The sequence below is a fragment of the Neovison vison genome, chromosome 5 (genome assembly GCF_020171115.1).
Source record: "Neovison vison isolate M4711 chromosome 5, ASM_NN_V1, whole genome shotgun sequence".
Lineage (NCBI taxonomy): Eukaryota > Metazoa > Chordata > Mammalia > Carnivora > Mustelidae > Neogale > Neogale vison.
This window is the reverse complement of record NC_058095.1, coordinates 28,379,919-28,400,307: the sequence shown is the minus strand read 5'-3', so window position 1 is coordinate 28,400,307 and position 20,389 is coordinate 28,379,919. Positions and strand designations below refer to the sequence as shown.

At 54.4% G+C, this 20,389-nt stretch overlaps 1 protein-coding gene across 4 annotated transcripts in view; it reads right to left on the bottom strand.

Annotated features, from left to right (window-relative positions):
* SEZ6 (seizure related 6 homolog) overlaps nucleotides 1-20,389 on the bottom strand; it is a 44,702-nt gene that overhangs the window by 5,197 nt on the left and 19,116 nt on the right. For all 4 annotated transcript variants that reach the window (XM_044248272.1, XM_044248273.1, XM_044248274.1 and 1 more), the window contains exons 2-7: nucleotides 17,484-18,131; nucleotides 16,890-17,023; nucleotides 7,838-8,033; nucleotides 3,602-3,787; nucleotides 640-808; nucleotides 340-506 (exon numbers count right to left, since the gene is read on the bottom strand). In XM_044248272.1, the coding sequence (XP_044104207.1) occupies nucleotides 340-506; nucleotides 640-808; nucleotides 3,602-3,787; nucleotides 7,838-8,033; nucleotides 16,890-17,023; nucleotides 17,484-18,131 (1,500 nt within the window). The remainder of the gene's footprint in view (nucleotides 1-339; nucleotides 507-639; nucleotides 809-3,601; nucleotides 3,788-7,837; nucleotides 8,034-16,889; nucleotides 17,024-17,483; nucleotides 18,132-20,389) is intronic.

The following is a 20,389-nucleotide window of genomic DNA, read 5'->3' as shown; positions in this document are numbered from 1 at the left end:
AAATTAATTAATGCATGCATGCAGGAACGATTCTAGAATATCTCTTGCAGCAATTTTCCTTCTCTATGGGTTTAGGGCCTTTTTTGCTCTTCAAACTCTAAAGGATTCATTATCTCGGACTAGAGGGCCTGGGTCCAGGCGAGGGTCTCCTGCAAGAATGGGGTGGGAATCCCCAAGGACTCGGGGAGGGGCACCTAAGTGCTAGGTGAGCAGTGGCTGAGTTGGAAGGAATGATGATGGAATGGAGGCAGGGGGGAGAGTGTGAGAGGAGAGGACCTAGAGCCCTAGGAGAGGCCTAGGCTCCAGCCCTTCAGCCCTGCGGGCCCCCTGCAGGCTCACCCTCATAGCGCAGGGCCATGCCGGCAGCTGCCCCGCTGCTGTCAGTGCTGAGCTCCACGAAGAAGTGCCGGCCGGAACTGAGCAGTCCCTCGATGGGCAGGTACTCTACCTCGTAGGAGTCATACACTGGAGGGGCCTCCACGTTGTCTCCATTGCGGATGATGAGTCTGGGTCAGGAGAGCAGGAGGGGCACGGCTGGTCCCACTGTCCCGGCTGGGGTGTGGCCCGGACTTCTGTTCTGTCCCCACAGCAGGAATGCTGGCCGGCCTGGTGCTCCCAACCCCCCACGGCTCCCCTCACCTGTCGTCATCCTCCGCCAGGGAAACCTTCTCAAAGTGTAAGTGCAGCCTCTGGCCTTCTGGGGCCTCAAGCAGCCAGTGGCAGGTGAGATTGTTGCTGTAGTTGCCCGGGAAGCCCGGGGAGACAATACGGCCAGTGGTGGCATTGCGGGTCACTCCACCGCAGGCGGCTGTGAGACAGGGCCAGGACTGTGGGCTGGATTCTGGATGGCCTACCAGACCTGCCAGCCCACCCCAGCTCTTGTGCCCTCTGCGCCTTCGTGGTTCTGGAGGTCCATCCTTGGCCTCCATGACCCTTCAGCCCGAGACAGCCCGGTTTCTAGAATCCTAACCTTCCACACCTCTGGGATTATTCATGTGCAGCTCCATTGACAGTGGTAGATCTAGCCATGTGGCCCTGGGGAAGTCACTTTCCCTCTCTGCTGACTCCCCTGGGACACCTTCCCTAACTCCCTCCAGGAAGCCCTTTAAAGGCCTTCACACTGGGGCTCCAACCTTCTTGGATATATCTGCCTCTTCTCTCTCATGCCACTTTCCTGCAACTAGTTATTGCTTGGATATGTCCCTTCATTAGGACCCCCTCGGGCAGGGGCGAGGTCTTTTCAGGCCAGGAAGAGTTGGCATTCAGTGTCTGTTGAATAAAATGAGTGAGTGGGGGTAAAAAAGAGGGCAGGACCCGCTCTGGCCTGACAAACATCTGGTATCCCTACCATCTACCTCTAGATCTTGCGTCCTCAGCGGACACTGCTGGCCAGAACCTGGCCTTATCTACTTTCAGAGATAGCCTCACTATCACCATTGTTTCTGGGCTGACCTCTCTGGCCTGGGACTCTCCTTTTTCAAGGGGAAGCTGAGTAGCCCACCCAGCCCCATCACTGAAGACTTCTGGGTTATGTGGCCACAAGTAATTGAGTGGGGCCAGAGAAGGGGTTTCAAAGGCAAGAGGAGTCCAGGAAGCACTTTCCTCTCCTGAGCACTCAGCTCTGGACCCTGCCTGCTCTGAGACCAGGCTGTCCTGGCCAAGACACAACACCCTTGTCTCTAGATATTTAAGATGGCAGAATATTTTAACTTAATAAAGTTCTTGGGGAGGGGCTTGTGGTGAGTTTCTTCTCCACTTCTCTGCAGAGAGGGCAAGACCCATCTTTCTGCCTGGGCTCAGAACAGAACTGCCCCGCGAATGTGATCATGCCCACCTTCACCTGAATTTGTCTGTGGTTCCCTGTTACCCCCAGGTCATCCAAGCTCAAGGTGGCCTTTAAGCCCTTTACGAGGCTGGCCTTCTCCTGACTCGGCTTCAGCCCTATCCCGCATGCGCTCTTCAGGTGCACCTTGTCATGTCCTCACTCTAGCATGCTTTGTGCTTTCCACACCTTTGCATATTCTGTCCCAAGAATCCACTCCACTTCCCTGATCTAACATTCTTGTCCTTCCATGCTTTCTCCCTGGGAAGCTCTCTTTGCCTTCTTCTTCATTTTGGAGCAGCTCTCCCTCCCTTGGATCCCGACCATGCCCTGAATTCACCCCATCACAGTACGGTTTGCACAGAATCTGCTGCATGCTGGTTTCCCCACTGGCCAGAGAGTTGCCGGAGAGCAGAGACCACATCTGGCTTATTCACCTCTGCTTGTTCCTGGCACCCAGGAAGAGTTTATAAAATGACATAAAGGAGGCGCCTGGGTGGCTCAGTGGGTTAAAGCCTCTGCCTTCAGCTCTGGTCATGATCCCAGGGTCCTGGGATCAAGCCCCATATGGAGTTCTCTGCTCGGCAGGGAACCTGCATCCCCCTCTCTCTCTGTCTGCCTCTCTACCTACTTGTGATCTCTGTCTGTCAAATAAATAAAATCTTTTTGAAAAATAAAATGACATAAGGTTTAAGAACCTGAGCTATTAAAAAAGAACGAGAAGAGAAAAGATGTCCAAGCACCACCCCCCTTACTTCTCTGCCTTTTACACTGCTGATTAAACCCTCCATCTTCCCTCTGCCAAGAAGCCCCTCTCCCTTGGCAACAACCTCAGAGTTCTTCATTGTCCAGGCCCAGAACCTGGGAGAAAGTCTCCTTTCACTTGTCCTGCTTTGCTCGACAGTGTCTCTGGGACCTCTTCCCTCCTCTCTATTCCCAAAGTCACTGTCAAGTTCGGAGCCTCTTGCCTGCCTGGCCTCCTGGCCTCTGGATACCACCCAGCTGGCTCTCCTGCGGAATTGTTCTGAGCTCCTCCCTGGCTGTTTTCTGAGCCCCAAACACTGCCTCACCTTGTTGCCTCTGTGCTAAGTGCCTGTACTCTTGTCTATTCACACAATTAATATGTGTCATTTGCGTACTATGTGTCCATTAAAATGTCAAACCTTCAGGGGTACCTGGGGGGTTTAGTCGGTTAAGTGTTTGCCTTCGGGTCAGGTCATGATCCCAGTGTCCTGAGACTGAGCCCCATATCAGGCCTCCCTGCTCAGTGGGAAGCCTGCTTCTCCCACTCCCTCTGCCTGCCGCTCCCCCTGCCTGTGCTTGCTCTTGCTCTCTCTCTGTCAAATAAATAAATCTTAAAAAAAAAACAAACCTCAAGCTTTCAATGTCAATTCCCCCAAGATGCCTCCCAAATACCCATCCAAGAACCATTGCTTCCTCCCTGCCCACGTCATTGGTGTTTTTTTATGACTCTTCATTGGTGTTTTTTACTGCCTGCTTTGGAAATTGGTGATCCATGTGCTTCCGTCTTCTTCCATTTCCCAGAATTGTGGACCCTTTGAGGGCATGGTTTCCATTTAATTCAGTTCTGTATACCCGTAGTGCCTGGATATAGGAAGTGCTCAATATAGGGTTTGGATAAATGCTACAGAGGTATGTGACCATTTTCTGGCTTCCTTATAGAGAGTAAATGAAGATTCCAGACAGCAATGTAGAGCAGGGATAAGCACCACCCCCCTTACTCCTCTGTTTAGCCCTGAGTCCCCTGGAGCCACTTACCAATGCAGACAGGCTCCTGGAAATCCCAGAAGGGCTGGGTGGCATTGAGACAGGTGAGAAGCCTGGCACCCTTCAGCTGGTAGCCAGTGGCACAGCGGAAGCGGGCGCTACCTCCTGGGTGGAGGCTGGTGACGGTCACGGCTCCATAAGCAGGACGCCGGGGAAAGTGGCAGCTCAGGAGGTAGGCTGCAGAGAGAAATTGGGTGACATTGTGTGTGTGTGTGTGTGTGTGTGTGTGTGTGCGCGCGCGCGCGCACACGCATGTGCGTGCACTAAGGCGCTGAATCATAGCCAGGGCAAAAGAGGCCTGCCACAGCCTGCCTGGAGGTGTCACTCAGGACCGGAAGAAGCATCGGGAATTCCAGGAAAGACTCTGCTACCCACCCCAGAAGGGGCCAGAGATATTTCCAGCATCCTGGGCTGGTGAGTGGAGCAAGCGCAGAGCTGGAAGTTAGGAGGCTTGAGTCCTGGTCCAAGCTTCCTGACGCTTTTGGCCAGTTTTTCAGCCTTTCTGTGTCCCAGTTTCCCACTTGTTAAATGAGGTTCAAAATGCCAGGCTACCTACAGGGTTATTAAGAGAATAAAGGGGATAGGATTTTATTCTGCTTTGGCGTCCCTGGAATCCAGCTGAGAGCACATCTTTAAGAAAGGTTTATTGAATGACTTATAGATGGGAAAGCACTTGAAACAGTAAGTCTATCCTCATGTAAAGTATTGATGCTATTTTTCCTGTAGGGGACGGATATGAATTACAGCTAGAACGACTGAAGTCAGACAGTAAAAGCTTACCCAGTGTTCACTGGCAAGGACTGTGGACTTCTTTTAAAAACAGGATGGGGCAAGGGTGGGGAGGCAGGGCACGCCTGCCTTGAAAGTTGGGGGAACAAGTTGCCTGGGAAAGTTTGGTAACTTTTGGAATTGTCATACCAAGTATGACCGAATGGTGGCAGCAAATCCTACAAGACAACCTGGCAAGTCCCAGTCTGGTGCCAAGCCAGGGAGATAGCTAAAAATGAGGGCTAGGGCTTGTGTCCCAGAGCGGGAAAGAAGGCTGGAGGAAGTCAAGGAGAGAGGCCGAGTGAAGGCTTGGGCTACAGAGTCTGAAAACCCGTGGGGGTAGTAAGAGGGATAGGGATTGTCTAGACTGAGGATCTTGGGGTGGAGGGGCCCGCCCTTACTGATGGCACTAGGTGGATGGAAAGAGAGGTCCAGGCAGGTCTAGAGGTCCTCGGCTAGCCTCCGTGTGGTTTGTGTAAATAGGCAAAGGGGCCGCCTCTGGGCAGAACAGGATCCAGAAATGAGTTCCATGATTTTTTACCCATCCTGGCTCTATAGTCACTGGGCTTACAAAAAGGGAAAGGATGATTCTTACTCTTCCCTCTCTCATAGCCAATGAGTGGTTCTTTGTGATTGACAGGGATGAAAGGGTAATGTTTAGGGAGTGGGTTCTGGGGTCTGACTGTCTGGGTTTAAAGAATACAAGCTCCCTTACTTGCTGTGCCACCTTGGGCAAGTTACCTAACTTCTCTGTGCCTCCACTTCCCTGTTTAGCACCACCCCCCATTTCCAGTACTGCATCCAGACTTGTTACATGAGAGGTTAACTGAGAGGACATATGCATAATTCCTGGCACAGAACAAATACCAAATGTCCCAGCCTGCTGTTATTGTTCGGAATCTCAATTAACAAAAGCACCTCACATCTGCAGGCACCTTCCAGCTTCTAAAATGCCTTCACACTTCCACAGTATGCTTGGGAGGAAGGAAGGCAAAGTATGGATTATTAACACATTTCCCAATAAGGAAAACTGAGGTTCAGGGAGACTGGGGGAATTGCCCTGATCACATAGCCAGTAAGTGGTGGAGAAGGCATTTGAAGCTCCTGGCTCTAGAGCTTTCCATCTCCTGTCTCCCACCTGCTTCCCCTGGTGAAGTAAAAACCAGGGCTCAGGAGTCTGAGGAACCCATGAGTGATAGACAAGATTGCCCTGGGTAGTTGGTGAGGGTGACCCCTCACAATAACCCGAGGAGAGACCCCTGGCCAGAATGGGATGGGGAAAAGAGTGTGGGGCACTCCCAACCAGAGTGCAGGGAGTGGGGGGTGATACCCAGACAGCTCTCGGTCATGAGTCAGATGTCCTTATATCTTCCCTGTGGGTCCTTATCGCAACCCTGGAAAGAGCGGTCCCCCATTTCACAGATTAGGAAACTGGGCTGGGAAGAGGTGAGAGCAGGAGGTTGGGGGCAGATGAGGAAGCCCCCAGACTCCATAGTGGCCACTTCCCAGGAGGAGCTTCCTCCTGTTGCCATGACTACCGTTCCCAGGGAGCCTGGATGACGGCAATCTGTTGAGCTATTTTCTCCCGGCGTCTGTTTCTGGGGCCAAGTCCAGTGCCAGGAATGCTCAGGAGGGAGGAGGGGATGCCTGGCAGGGCCCTCTGCTTCCTCACCCTGCCTGGGGCTGTGGGAGGGGAGTCGGAGCCTGGTTCTACAGATGAAGCCCTTGTGGGGGCCCTTCCTTGTGATCTCCAACATTATCTTGGATAGCTCCGGCAGTGATGCGGGTACTAGTCCCCTCGCCCCCTCTTCTGGCACCCTCTTTCTCCAGCCCAGGGAGACACGCGTGTGAGCACATGCTCCTCCTGTTCCCATCTCTGGGATCAGGGCTAATTACAGCCTATAATTAGGGGAATTACGCTCATTAAGGAAAGAGCTGATCATTGACAAAAACTGGGCCGAGGAGGGAGGGCTTCTGGGAGCTGAGCAGAAGGCAGGACTGGGCCAGCTCTCCCAGCCCCTCCTTGGGGTCTGTACCCCTTGCCGGGCCTCCAGCTCACTGTCTTTCAGCCACCTTTGTCTGGCCCAACAGAGAGAAGGTCCAGGGTTTTGTGCAAAGGAATTTGCGGCAAGAGAGGTTACCATGCCGTGAAATTATGCCCGCTGCTGGGGAGGATTGATGAGCCATTAGGGAGGCTGGCTGGGCCGCCTAGATGCTCACCCTTGTCTCAGCTGACCCCCTGCCTCTGCCAAGCCCTGCTGGCCATTCCTGATGCCAGCACCAGACTGCTCTCCCAGTTTGGGTGGAGAGGCTAGGGAGGGGTGAGTGCTTCTTAGGTGGGTTCTAAGCATTTCCCTCTCCAGCGCCCCGTCCTCCTCCCCCTCAGGGCTGTGGACCCAGCAGGGCTGCAGAATCGGTCCCTGACAACGCAGGGCAATGCCATAATCGCTCACACCAATTATTTCCCCATTAGCACTCCCCAGTCTGAACTGGTTACCCTGTCAAGAAGACTTTGCCTGGGGGAAGGGGTATCAGGAGAGATGCTGATGGGAAAGGCAGAGGCGAGCCCCCCTTTTCCTCCCCTTCCCATCCTGCCAGTTCTTTAACCCTTGTTTCTGGTTCCTTCATGGAACACGATAAGTTCACGGAACGGGCTAAGTGCTAAGCATTTGCCATGAACCCTTTTGTTTAATCCTCCTTGTGACTTTATGGAATAGGCATATTGGTCACATGTACAGCAGAGGAAAGGAAGGGTTAGAGAGGTCAAATGACCTGTCCAAGGTCAACAGCCAATGGGAAGAGGATTTAGACACAGATCTGCCCATTTCTTGAGTCTGTGATTTTTCCCATTCTATCTGGCCACTCCCCTATTTCCAGAGGTTTTCTGAGCGGAGTGGGGCATGAGCCAGGTCTAGGGTGGGTGAGGTGGTTCAGGAAAGCCACGTTGGTTGCTAAGAACCTCCAGAAGGTCACATCAAGCCCCTTTGACCTTGACCCCCTTGCATTTGGGAGGTAGGCCTTCTATTGTTATTGCCTATTTCAGTGTCTACCTCCTCTAGAGATTCTGAACTCCTTGAGGTCAAGGAATGCCTCAAGGCCCTCAAAGATCCTTGACATTGTCGTTGTCCAGCACAGCCTGGCAAAGAGCAAAGAGCGGATACCTAGAAAGAGTTTACTGAATGAATAAGTGAGTGAATGAGTAAGTGGAAATGGGCCCCCTAGGACTACCGGGTTCTGTGTCAGGCCCCCTTCACAACCAGATTTCTACAAGGTAGTAGGTGGCAGAGGGAAGGTTCTGGAAGTGTCAGGTGTGCAATAATCACCTTTAGTTGTACAGAGCATCACAGGGCACCTGCGCCTGTCCCGCTGACTCCCCACACCCATACCTATAATGGCACCAGAGATCCCCAGGAGGACACCCAGTCTGGGCTGGTTCTTCCCCCAGCTGCCCAGGCCTACCTTGGTAGTGGAAATGGAAGGTGCCAGGCCCAGCAGGTGGTGGGAGGCTCTGGAACCTCAGTGCTGCTTGGTGGGTGGGGCTACGGATGACTTGCCCCCTCAGTAGGAAAGACTGGTTGGCCAGGGGCAGTGGGTCAGGCCCCCCCAGGCCCTCCACAGTCACCGTTTCCCCCTCTCGGAGGCTGATGTTCTGGACCTGTCATGGGATAGACAGTGCAAAGCGGAGCAGTCAGCCTTCTTCCTGCTGACGGAGCCCTGCTGCCCACAGACTCCCAGGGGCCCCAGATATAGCCAATCCTCAGTGCGACTTGGCCACTGGAGCCCCCAGGTCCTGAGCTGGGCACTTGAACGCAGGAGGCGCTCATTTCACCTTCCCGGTAACCCTGGGAGAGGGGATCTGAAGTTCATATCCAAGGTCACACAGGGATGATTAGCAGAACTGGAATTTGTAAGCTTGTCTTTCTGACTCCAAAACTTTTCAGTGACACCAGGACACCAGCTGCTTCCCATCCCTTCACTTCTCAGGGCTCAGTTTTCCCATCTGCAAAGTGGGGACGGAGTAGGTGTGTTGAACTAGAGGGTGTCCAAGGGCCTGACCAGCCCTTTGAGGTCTTTTTTTTTTTTTTTTTTTTTTAAGATTTTATTTATTTGACACAGAGAGAGAGAGATCACAAGTAGGCAGAGAGGTAGGCCAGGCAGAGACACCGCCGGGCTCGATCCCAGGATCCTGGGATCATGACCTGAGCCGAAGGCAGAGGCTTTAACCCTCTGAGCCACCCAGGTGCCCCTTTGTGAGGTCTTTTAAGCATCAGACCCATGTACCCACTTTCCCTGGATGCCCCCTGTTGGATGTCTCACAGGCACCCCACCCCCAGCCTGCCTCACACTGAGCTACCCTCTTCCTTCTCCCCTCCACCCCGCTGCCCTGTTCCCCTCCCCCAGCAGCTTCCCTCTCCATCCATCCCACGCCCAAGTTTGAAACTGACATCTTGTCTCCTCCCTTATTCCCCACAGCCAATCAGTCATTCCCTCCGATCTATTGGACCCAGATCTTTTTATTACTCTTCATCCCTCCTGCCACTCCCAGCTCCTGGCTACTATGGTTCACTTGGAGCCCGCAGCAGTCTCCCGGCCGGCCTCCCTGCCTCCAGGGCTTCACCACTCCTCCCTCCTCATCAGTACTTTCGGAACTGCAGCCCACGAATAGCCCCAACCTGTGGCCAGCCATTGGAACAGAGTGCTTCCTTGATGAAATCTTTTGGTGGCGCTCCACAAAGCCCCCACTACCTGGCCCTCAAGGCCCTGCCCAGCTTGGCTTCTGCTGACCTGACTGCTCAGCCATCCTCTCTTGCACACACTGCAGCCTACTCTCCCCTCCACTCCCCTGGGTATTTGCGTATGCAAGGAACACCCTCTCCTCCTGCCCTCCACGTGAAGCTGGTCATTCTTTCCGATCTCAGGATCCTCACCCTCTGCCTACCAAGCCTGGCCAATCAGTTCTTTTGCCTCAAGCCCTCCCTACTTGTCCTCTCTGCATTTCTCCATTAAAGCCCAGGGCAAGATCTGGGGTCACAACACCCTCTTCAGTGGTGAGTTGCAAAAAAGACGCCGTTGCAATCAAGATGGAGACAGTGAATGTGTGGACCCCCTGGAAGTACATTCTTTGCCCGATTCCTGTGGGCTGAGAAGTGCAAGGATGGATGCTGAGCCCAGGCAGATCAGAGGAGACAGCCGAGCTCTGGACCCCTCCTGAGACTCTGGGTGCTGACAATGCGGACAACTGAGGTGCCCTGGGGACTTCTCTGCCTGCCTGGGAGAAAAGACCCTATGGGTCTTTGGGGCCCCAAAGACAGCTCATGGCAGGGCAGCAGTGTTGGTTCTCTACAAGGAGCTTCCCTTCCAGGGGACATTCTGGGGGAGGCTGCCTGACCATCTGCCGGGGACATTCCTCGGGGAATTCCTGCCGCCCGGCAGAGGCTGGATGAGGTCCCTTCAAACTTGGAGATTCTATGATTCTAGAGTTGGGCAAACAAGACTCACACACGTGGAATCTGTAATTATTGAGAGATGCTAGGCAGCATATAATTCTGCCTTAAGTGGCACTGAATGCATGCGGCAGGGATCCTCTGGTGGGGGGGAGGGGTTGCAGGCTGGAGGAGAGTGTAGAGCAGGTGGATCTCAGAGGGCCTTGGGGGGCTGGACCTGGGGGGAGGAGGGGAGGGGAGGGAGGACATCCCTGCAGGGAAATCACTAAAGAAACAAAAGCAGAGAAGCAGAGATGAGTTTAGCCTTGTGTCTCATTGCTGTAAACATCCTTTGACCTAGAGCTTCCAGCTCTCGACCCTGCCACTCCCCACCAGTAGTGAAAACATGGCAAAAACACCTAGTATTCATGGAGCACCTGTCAGGTGCCAAGCCTTGTTCTGTTCACAGACATGATTTCCTTGCCCCCACACTTCTATAAGGCTCGTGGTGAAATCCCCATAAGTCAACAGAGGCTCAGAGAGGCTAAGGAACTTGCAAAATGTCGCCAAGGTGTTGAGTAGCAGAATCTTGCCTTGTTAGAGGCAAAGGCAACCCCTTCCCTCCCAAACTCCCGCCGCAGTCACCTGCAGACAGACATCCAGATGTCCAGATGCTTGTTCCCAGGCCCCAGGCCCATCAGCTTTAGCGCTGACGTTTGGGCCAGACTGAGCTTTTTCCAAGATGTTGAGATTTATGTTTCTACCAGCTATCCTAGCTATCCTTCCACACAACACCCCTCCCCCCATCACCCAGAACCCTGTAAGGCTGGGAAAACTGGGAGCTGAGGCTTATGGCCCCCTCCAGCCAGCCTGGCTTCCAGCCCAGCCATGGTGAGGGCTGCCTCAAGACCATGGGAAGGAATGGACTTGGACTACCCCGGGGCTCACTTCCTGAAGGCCCCCTGTTCTCAGCTAGAGGCTGTCTGAGCGGCTCTGCTCCCCTCGGTTCCGAGCACCCACTTCCAGGCCTGCCGCAGTGGCTGCAATGTAATTTGTCACTTTTTCGAGGGCCAGGCCTGACAGGGGCCAGACAGGGCTGAGTGTTGGACAAGGAGGGTGATGGAGTCTTGATGCAATTTGCAGGCATCGGAAGAGCTTGGGAGACAGATTGAAATGTCAGCTCTGCTCACAAGGGCCTTCTTCCCACACCCCCTAGCCTGTGACAAGGGGTGAGGAGGAGGGAGCTGGGGGCTGGGTAGGGGGAAGGAGCAGAGGGAGGTGAGGACAATTCTGACAGGACCTAGGGCTGTCTAGCACTGCCTGGCTTCCTGCTGCCCCTGAAGTCAGTACAAGGAAGGACGTGGGGTGGGGGGAGGGGACACCACTCCTTCCTAAACTCCCGGGAGGCAGGGAGGATTTAGGTTGCCCTCTGCTGGCCCCCCAGATCATCAGGCTTGACTGGCCTGTCTGTCCCCATTGAAGCCACCAGTCAGGTTTCCAGAACATGCCCTAATGGTGTGACTCATAGGTGGGACAGTGCCACAATTACCCCCAGTAAAAACCCTGCACAGGTCAAGGACAAGCTCAAGGGTGACTCTGGTGTGTGAGCCCCTCCCCCAGAAGATGGCCACAGGCCCTGCTCCCCTACGCTCTTCTGGTCACCACGTGTGTACTCTGACACAAGCCCGGTTGCACACATGCAGCTCCCTCAAACACATGGCAGGGCACACGTGCACCCTCGTTCCCCCACATACAAGCCCCTCCTCACATGTGCATGCTCCACAAAATCCATGTGCTCACCCAACTCCACGTGCCCCCCCCACACCCACGTGCTCCCCCACTCCCCACAGCAGAAGAGGCACAACTTTTCCCAGGAGGCCCTTTGTCGTTTCAAAGCTTTCACACCCTTTATCCTTTCCTGTATCACAAAATCTCAAGGAGGGAATCCGAGCAGATTATATTTACTCCTGCTCTATAGACACGGGCACCTCGCAATCAGAAAAGTGGAGAGTTCCTCTTTGTGTCATACCGTACACCCAAAGCAAAGCCAGGATTCTGGACTGGGACCCCCGATTCCTGGCCTAGGGCTTTGTCTTCGTGCATAGCCTCCTAGGCCCTTCCCCAGACTGGAAGAATTCCAGGTGGGCGTCTTACAAGCGCAGGCAGGGAGGAGCTGAGGAAAGGGATGGGGGTAGAGCCCCCTGTGGTCCCCCCATGCACCCCCTGTTCGGCTTAGCCATGCCTGGGCCAATCTCCTAGGCCAGGAAAAGAACAGGGGCTCTTGAGTCCTGAAATCAGCTTCCAGCTCTATCACTGACTAGCTGAAAGGTCCTTGGGGGAAGTTACATGACGTTCCTAAACCCCAGTTTTCGTGTGTGGAATGGGATGGCTGTACCTACTTGATAAGGTTGTAAGGACTAAGTGAGATCCCACCTGTAAGGGGCTGAGCACTGCCGAGGGGTCCTCTTCCCCTTTTTGGGGGGGATCTGGGCTCTACCTTGGTGAGACTAATGCTTTTGACTTGGTGGTAGCTGGCTGCCAACCCACCACAGCCCCAGCACTTCTAGGGCTCTGCCTCGGGGATACTGTCCCTGGGAGCCACCCTCACTCTGGACCAGGTTCTATAGCTGCTAGGAAAAGGAAGCAGGGTCAAGAGCTTGAAAGACCACGGCCTGGTTGGCCTAGAAGGGGCCAACCTTCCTGAACCCGGGAGGGGGGACATGCTCAGAAGGACTGGATGGGAGCACCTTTCAGCATCATCTGATTCATCTTCTTTTACAGAGAAGGAAACAGTTCCAGGGAAGGCTGGGGGCTTTGCTGGTCACCAAGGGACAGGCTGCAGAGGCAGGGCTGGAATCCCAGTCCCACATGACAGCCTCTGTGCCTGTCCACAAACCCTTATGGGACAGAGTCTGCTTTAGGGAAGGGGAGAGGGGTCTCAATGCATGGGGCCAGACCGGCCTGCACCTCCCTAATTCCTCTCAGACAAGCCTTCCAGAAGCCGGAAAAGAGGAGGTTGCCCAGAAATCTCACCCCATGGACCCACCACCCTATTGGTGTCCCTATCAGGCCTGGTCCTGGAGTTCTGGCTATCAAAGTGGCAGCTGGCCTGGCGTGGGAGAGCTGTGTTCCAATGGGGCCACCTGGGGCACAAGGGTGGGGATAATGGGCAGCTGTGCCCAGGCTCCAGATGGTACAGAGAGCAGTCAAGCCAAGATGGAGACTGGCAGTGAGAAGGCTCTTGAAATGCCAAGTGCAATGAGATGCACATGCCAGGCCCATTTGAAAGGCCTGGAGCCCTCAGGGGAGACCGGCTGCCTGGAGAAGGGATGGCACCCACATGGGCCCAGGGTCTGGTATCCAGCCATCCTGAAGGGACTTCTCTAGACCTCTCAAGAGAGCCTAGCCCAGTGCCTGAACCCAGCTGAAAGAGGTAAACCTCCTCTGTGTACGGAGGACCTGAGATGGCCTCCTCCCTCTGGGCAGCTCAGACCCTCGGCCATAGTGCACAGATCAGTGCAGCATCCTGAAGGGAGGTGGGGGCAGGGGCTGGAGTCCAAGACATGGAGAGCAGGGGAGTTTGGAGTTCTGGAAGCCCTGAGCCTGTTCCTCATGAAAAGAGGCCCCAGACTTTAGCCAGAGCTATGGTCACATGGCAGGGGCCCAGCATGGTGTCAGGGATGTGAGCTGTGGGTCCTTCACATGCTTCTCTCCTCCCATGGTTTCGCCCGCCCACCCCTGCCTGGATTCCATCCCTTCCACCTGCCCTGAACCGTACCTGTGAACTCGAGGAGGGGCAGGCCAGGGCTCACCCACAATGGAGGGAAGCCACAAGTCTTTCCCCAAGTCTGAAGAGGCCACGGGCACCTTCTCAGCCTGCCAGCCACCTCACCCATTCCATTCCCCACTGCCCAGGGAGACCAGCCACTGTTTTCAGGCCTAGCCTCTGGCAGGAGGGCGATCTGGAAACACCTAAGTTCACCTCTTGCTCGCATGCAATGAAAGTCACCTGTCCCATGCAGTCCTGGGAACCATCAACAGCCAGACCACCTTAGCCATGGCTTCCTGGTCCTGGTATGTCAGCTGACCTCTCCTCTGTCAGGTCCCAGAGCGGCTATCACGGCCTCCGGAAGGCCTTCCAGGGTGAAAAGTGTGCCCTATCCCTGCATTCCTGCCATGCCCCTGCTTCCCACTCCATCCCAATGGTGCCGAGCCTTCTCCAGTCAGTGCTTCCGATTTCCATCTCCCCCAGGAACTGTGTCCAGCGCCCCCGCACACAGCCTGCCACGTGATAATTTCTCCATTTATATTTCTAGAGCAAAGTCATTCATCAAACAAAAAAATGTGAGTTAATGGTTCACTGAGTGACCTTAGGGAGTTGCCTTTCCTTGCTGGCCTCAGTTTCCCCAACTCTCCATTCTTACCGGCCTGCAGGATCAGTAATTAATTCTTCTGGTCCCCAGGAGAACTGGGTGATGTGGCTGGGAGGCCCAGGAGGAGCAGAGATTCCAGATCTGGCCCCCGAAGGAGATGAACTGTAACCCTTGCTTCAGCACTGGCTAATGCTGTCCCTTCTCCCCTCCCCACCCCCCCGGGCCTTCCTGCCATGCTCTCAGACTCTTAATTCTGGCCATCAGGGCCAACTGGATCCCTCAAGGACTCTGCCCCACGGTGGTGGGGTGGAGGGCGGTGCCAGCGTCTGGCTGCCACATTTCCAGACCGCCATCCCGGGCTGTGACAGGTCTTCATCTCAGGGTTGCCTGGTAACAGCTTTTGCATTCTGATGGGAAAAAAAAAAATGTGGCAGCCCCAGACGACAACAGACACAGGGCTTATGGTGGGGGGCAAGCAGGGTGGGGTTCATGCCCGGGGCCAGGGCTGGAGCCCACAGAGCCAGCATCTTGCCTCTTTATGGAGAGGACCTAGACCGGGCCCAGCCTGGCTCAGGGGGCTTCAGTGGGAATGGCAGCCTTGGGGGGCAGGTGATGCCAGCTCAGGCTGGCAGGAGGGCCCTCAGCCTGGCATCTGCCCCTTCCCACCCCCTTCCCCACACCTGCAGCTGGTGCCTTCTACCCGGTGAGCCACAGCCGGTGCCACCTCTCATTAGGTGATGATTTTACATTAATTACCTTAATTAAGCGGCACTGAGTGCTAATGGCTTGGGGGGGGGGTGGCGGAGGCTCCTAATTACCCTCCCTGTCAGCCCAGAGCAAGGGGCCCAGGGCTTGGCAGAGCAGGAGCAAACAGTCACAGAGAGAAGGGGAGGGGCCCACTGGTGGGGGGAGAGGGTTCCCCTTCCTCTGGGCCTGACTCAGAGACCTGGCCTTGACATCCCCAGGACAGGCGTAGCTGGCTCCAGGCCCAGATCCAGGGGTCTAGGGATGGGTGGGGAGCATAGGGACGGGTAGGGAGCAGGCTGAGAGCTAGGAGCGGCCAGCACTGCCCTGTTTCCCAGACTCCTCCTCTGCCCCCTTCCCTCTGTTCTCAGTCACTTGCCTGATACTCTCAGCTGGGCCGAATGCCCGCCTCTACCTCCATTCTTTCTCCATACTCAGGCCGCTGTTACCTCTTTCCTTCCTTCCTCCAACCATCTGTGCATTCATTCAGCCAGTCCACGGAGACCCCATTCTGGGCCCCCACTCAGGGTACTCCTCAAGGAGCCCACAGTCTGGCTGGGGATGTGGCCAGCTATTAACAGACTCATAGGATGGGGCATCAGGAGAGAAGTCCCCGAGAAAGTGACACCGAGAGTGAGTCCCAGAAAGGGATAAGAGGATGACACTTCTGGGCAGAGGGACCAGCACGTATCATTGGGGCTTGCGGGGAAAGCAACCTTGGCCCATCCAGCTAGCTGGTCAGTGCAAAGGGTCAGGGAGACAATGAGGGAGGGAGTGGTTGGACATGGGCTGGAAGGACTGGCCTCCATTCAGAGGCCTCTGGGGAGGCGTGGAGGGGAAGACTGTCTTCATATGGGAAAATGACTGCAGTGGAGGGGCGCCTGGCTGGCTCAGTCTGTAGAACATGCGACTCTTGATCTTGCGGTCATGAGTTCAAGTGCCGCGTTGGGCGGAAGAGCTTACTTATATAATTAAAAAAAAAAAAAAAGACAATAAAAGAAAAGTGACTGCAGTGGAGAGGGAGGACAGTGGGGGGAGGCAAGAGTGGGGTGACCAGTAAGGCAGCCACTGCTTCACCTGGGGGAGGGATAATGGAGGCTGGACCACATGGTGGTGGTGGGATGGACAGGAGAAGCCGGCAGATCTGAGTTTTGGGGAGTGTCATGATAGAATGGAGACACCAGTTGATGGGACTCAGGGAAGAGGAAGAAAGAGGGGCCAAGTTGGCCTCCAGGAGCCATCCACATTTCATGGTGGCGGCCCTGCTCCCTGTTTCCGAAGGGTAGGGGTGTCCATCTCTGAGGTCAGGAGTGGCAAGCAGGTTTAGGGGAGCAAAAGGGAAGAGTTAGCTTTGAGGGTCGTGGAGGTGGAAGACCCTTTGGGACATCCACGAGGACCTGCAGGCTCAGAGTTGAGGAGCAAGAGAGAGTCTTAATCCCAAGGGAGGGATGAGATGGCCCAGGGAGGCAGGGAGAAGGAAGCTGGGGCTGTGGGTCTGACTTGCCCACCAGATGGTTCTCTCTGATGGTGTGCCATGTCTATCTTCCCCAGCTCTGCACCCCAGGAGCCAGCACTGGGCCTGGCCCAGAGGAGCTACTCAGGGAGTATTTGCTGAAGGAATGAGTGAGTGCGTAAGTCAGTCAATGAGGCCCCCTGGCTCTTTCAGGCCCAACCATGGAGCCCTACATTCATGCTCCCCCAACCACATAAATTCAGACCCTCACACACTCCTCTGCTCATCCAAGAGTTGAGCCCCTCCTTAAACTCTCCTGAGCTCCTGATGAAGCCCTTGGGAACAGCAGCTCTTCCCTCTCTAGAGCACAGGGCAGAAGCTGACCAAGTTTTAGGCCCAGCCCCAGCTCTAGGCCAACCATGCCGCTGAGCATCCCCACCTCCGCCAGTGGCCAGCACCTTTCTGGAAAAATAACACACTAGTCCCAGCTTTGTCCTGGTGGGAGCCAGGTTGCTTACCTTGATTTCTACACCGTAGCCAGGGTAGACGGAAATGTAGTAGAAACAGTCCAGGCCGACATCTGTAGGTGAGCTGGGGGCCATGGGAGAGTCCAGAGAGCCCTCCGGGCCTGAGAAATTCCAGCTACAAGGGCCTGGGAGGCAGGAGGAAACACAAGGCTAAGCCCAGCTCTGAGGATGTTGGTTCAACTAAAACTGACCACTGTGTGTGTGTGTGTGTGTGTGTGTGTGTGTGTGTGGTGAAGCCCAGCTCTTGGGGCACCTATTTCCCTGTTGAAAGAAGGGGACCACCTTTGAGCACCTACTAGGTACAATCTTATCTCAGTTGTCACAGTGGCTCAATGAGGTGGGTCTTATCACCATTTTACAGATGAGTCTCAGCGAAGTTCAGCAAAATTCCTAGGGTCTGTTGTCATTGCTTCAGATCCGGATTTGAACCCAGGCCATCTGGTTCCCATCCACTTGCCTACTTCAGGCTGGCCCTTGGTGCCAAAGGGCAAGGCAGGCTGGCATAGTGACAGGGGCAGAGGACTACAGGGGCCCCGCCGTTCCCCCATACCCATTTTCAGATCTCCAAGCCAGCGGGGAGCTGACCTGGTGGCTGGACGGTGGTGATGGTGGTGGGGACAATGGTGGTGGTGGTCTCCTCATCGTCCCCTGAAGCCGTGGAGGTCGTGATGGCTCCCTCCATCCCAAGCCCCAGGGTCTGGGACTTGACCTCTGGAGCCCATGGTCTGCCCATATCTCCAGGACCCTCTTGGGTCGGGGTCCAGGCTCTGCTGGGGGGTGTAGTATTGGGCCTTTCCCCAGAACCCAGGCTGGGCACAGGAGGTAGGGGAGCCGTGATACGAAGTATGGGGGGCTCAGACTCCCGGCTCCAGGGTCTTTCTCTGGCCTGGGGGTGAGTGGGAGCTGCAGCCATGGCCGGAGTGGGGCTGGTGAAGACAGGGCGGCTGTCCTGGTTGGTCAGGCGGGGAAGGGGACTCGGGGTGAACGGTGTTGGTGGGTCAGGCTGGAAAGGCAGTGCTGGCCTCAGACCCTCCTCGCCACCCTCCAGCCCTTCTTGTAAGAATTCCTCGAGCAGTGGGTGGTGGTTGAGCAGCTTCAACGTAGGGGCTGTTGTGACGAAGTGGACGCCTCGTTCTGGCTGCTCAGGTGTGGGGGCCAGAGTCAGCTCCCCGTCTGTCTCCTCGATGCCTGGGGCCTGTCCGTCCCCCGTGGTTGGGGTCTCTGAGGAGAGTCCTGAAATAGTAACGCATGATCAGAGATTCTCTCCCTCCCCCATAGGGAGGGGCACCACAGCCCATCCAAATCATAGGAGACCCTACGATCTGTTGAGAACAGGAGCTCTAGAATCCAAGACCCGGGAATGAGATGATATCATCTATTTCTAGGATGTCTCATGAGATATCCTTTCTCCTCCAACACCAGAGGTAGACAGACGTTACTGATTTATCTTGCCATGAGTTCCCGCTCTTCTCAGATTTGGCCTCAGAATCCTTCTCAACACAACACTCTGGGCAGCCATGCTTGCCACCTTAGACTGACATGAGAGAGAAATATTTGCCACACCTAATCGGGGTCTCATTTAATAGATGAAGAGACAGGCCAAAGAAAGGAAGTGGCTTCAACCAGTGAGTGGAAGCCCTGAGGTAAGACCCTTACCAAGAAGGCCAGGCCCCACCACAGTGACTTTTCTGCTGAGATTATAGGTCATTCAAGTTCATTTTCTATTCTCAGTGAAGCTGCTGGTCATTAGTCTCAGGAAACGTTTCATATATTTGGGCTTTTGTTTTATTTTCAATTTTTTTCCTTCATTTTATTTATTTATTTGAGAGAGAGAGTGGGAATACCGGTGGCGTGAAGGGAAGAAGGAGAATCAGACTCCCTGCCAAGCAGGAAGCCTGATGTGGGACTCAATCCCGGGACTCCAGGATCATGACCCGAGCCGAAGGCAGACACTTAACTGATTAAGCCACCCAGGAGCCCTGGGGTTTTGTTTTAGATTCCCTCATGGGTACACGACATCTTTGTTAGGGTCCCATTATGTCCTATTTCTCTCACTTCTCAGAGAGTCATTTATCTTTTTTTATTTTTAAATCCTTTTAGAACACTGATGTGAATAGAGGCGGGAAGAGACAAGCTCTAGAGTAAAGCCTGTGTGGCTTCAAATCCCAAATCCATTCCACTTCCGGGCTGTGTGACCTCAAGCAAATAACCTAAACTCTCTGAAACTTAGTCTACTCATCTGTAAAACAGGGTTTCATTTTTAGGATTAACTGAGGATTAACTGATATTACTTCTTTTCCTCATTTGACACATCTTTCTGAATTCCCATTATCTTTCTTTCTCCGCCCTCCCCCCTTTATCTTTCCTGTGTTACTAGCCAAAGCAGGGATAGAATAGTTAGTCCTAATCCATGGCAGACACTGTTAACCAATTTTGGGTATTTCTTGCTGAGCCACATGGGACTTCAGAATCCTTCTCAACACAATTATCCAAGCAGCCACTACCAATCAATTAGATAGGCTCTGGAAGATGAAACTTACTTGCTCTTGCTGGTTCGAGGTACAGATTGCTCTGCCATTAATTATTTTGACTTTTACAACCCCATATCTGGACAGATGATGCCTATTCTGCTTGTGGCCCACTAGGTTCTCCAGCTCCTCATCTGCCGGGAAAAGGTCAATGGATGCTGGCTCCAGATTCAGCTCCTGTAGAATTTTGCCTGCCTGAGAAGGCTGGGAGGGGATTCTGATCCTAACAGCTCTCAAAATGGCTGCATGAGCACTTGACGGGAGACACAGCCAGGGCATTAACAGTTTGCAAGAAGAAGGTTGGTTACTCTGAATGTCTGATGGTGGGGCTGTCATTTCACAGACTCACACCCACCCCATGGATTGGCAGGCACAAGGAAGTGGCAGATGGCCTACATTCTGTTCAGGAGTCCATAGCAGCTCTGATGTGTCAGACAAAGGGGAGGAGGGAAGAGATGGGGTAGGAGAGGTGGGTGGAGGTCAGAGGGCTGGCTCTCCATTGCTTTGGGTCAGAGGGGTCTTGATGCCCCAAAGCACCAAGAAAACAGGACCAATTGCATCTCCTGAGATGCCCACCAAAGCAGCCCATCTGTGCCTTGGCATTCTGTGCCAGTCACCAACAACACAGCGCCCAGGAAGGCTCATACCCCCTGGAGCACATGATCTGCCAGTGGCCCCGCATCATTCATTTGAGTCATCGATAGAGGGTCTGAGCAGTGGCTATGACATGCCAGGACATGGTTCCTCTCTTTGCCCACCTCCCAGATGTCACACGGTCTTTGCCAGGTGAATGGAGACTGATCTTAGCCTAGTACAAGGAAGAGGAGCCTTTCTCATCGCATAGACTGAAGACCAAGTGTCTCTTTCCAGGATTGCCCCCTAAGAGATGTGGCCTGTGGCTCCCAGGGTAGGTACCTGTGAGATTCTTCCCTGGGGGAGGGAGGGCAAGGAGATCCTCTGCCT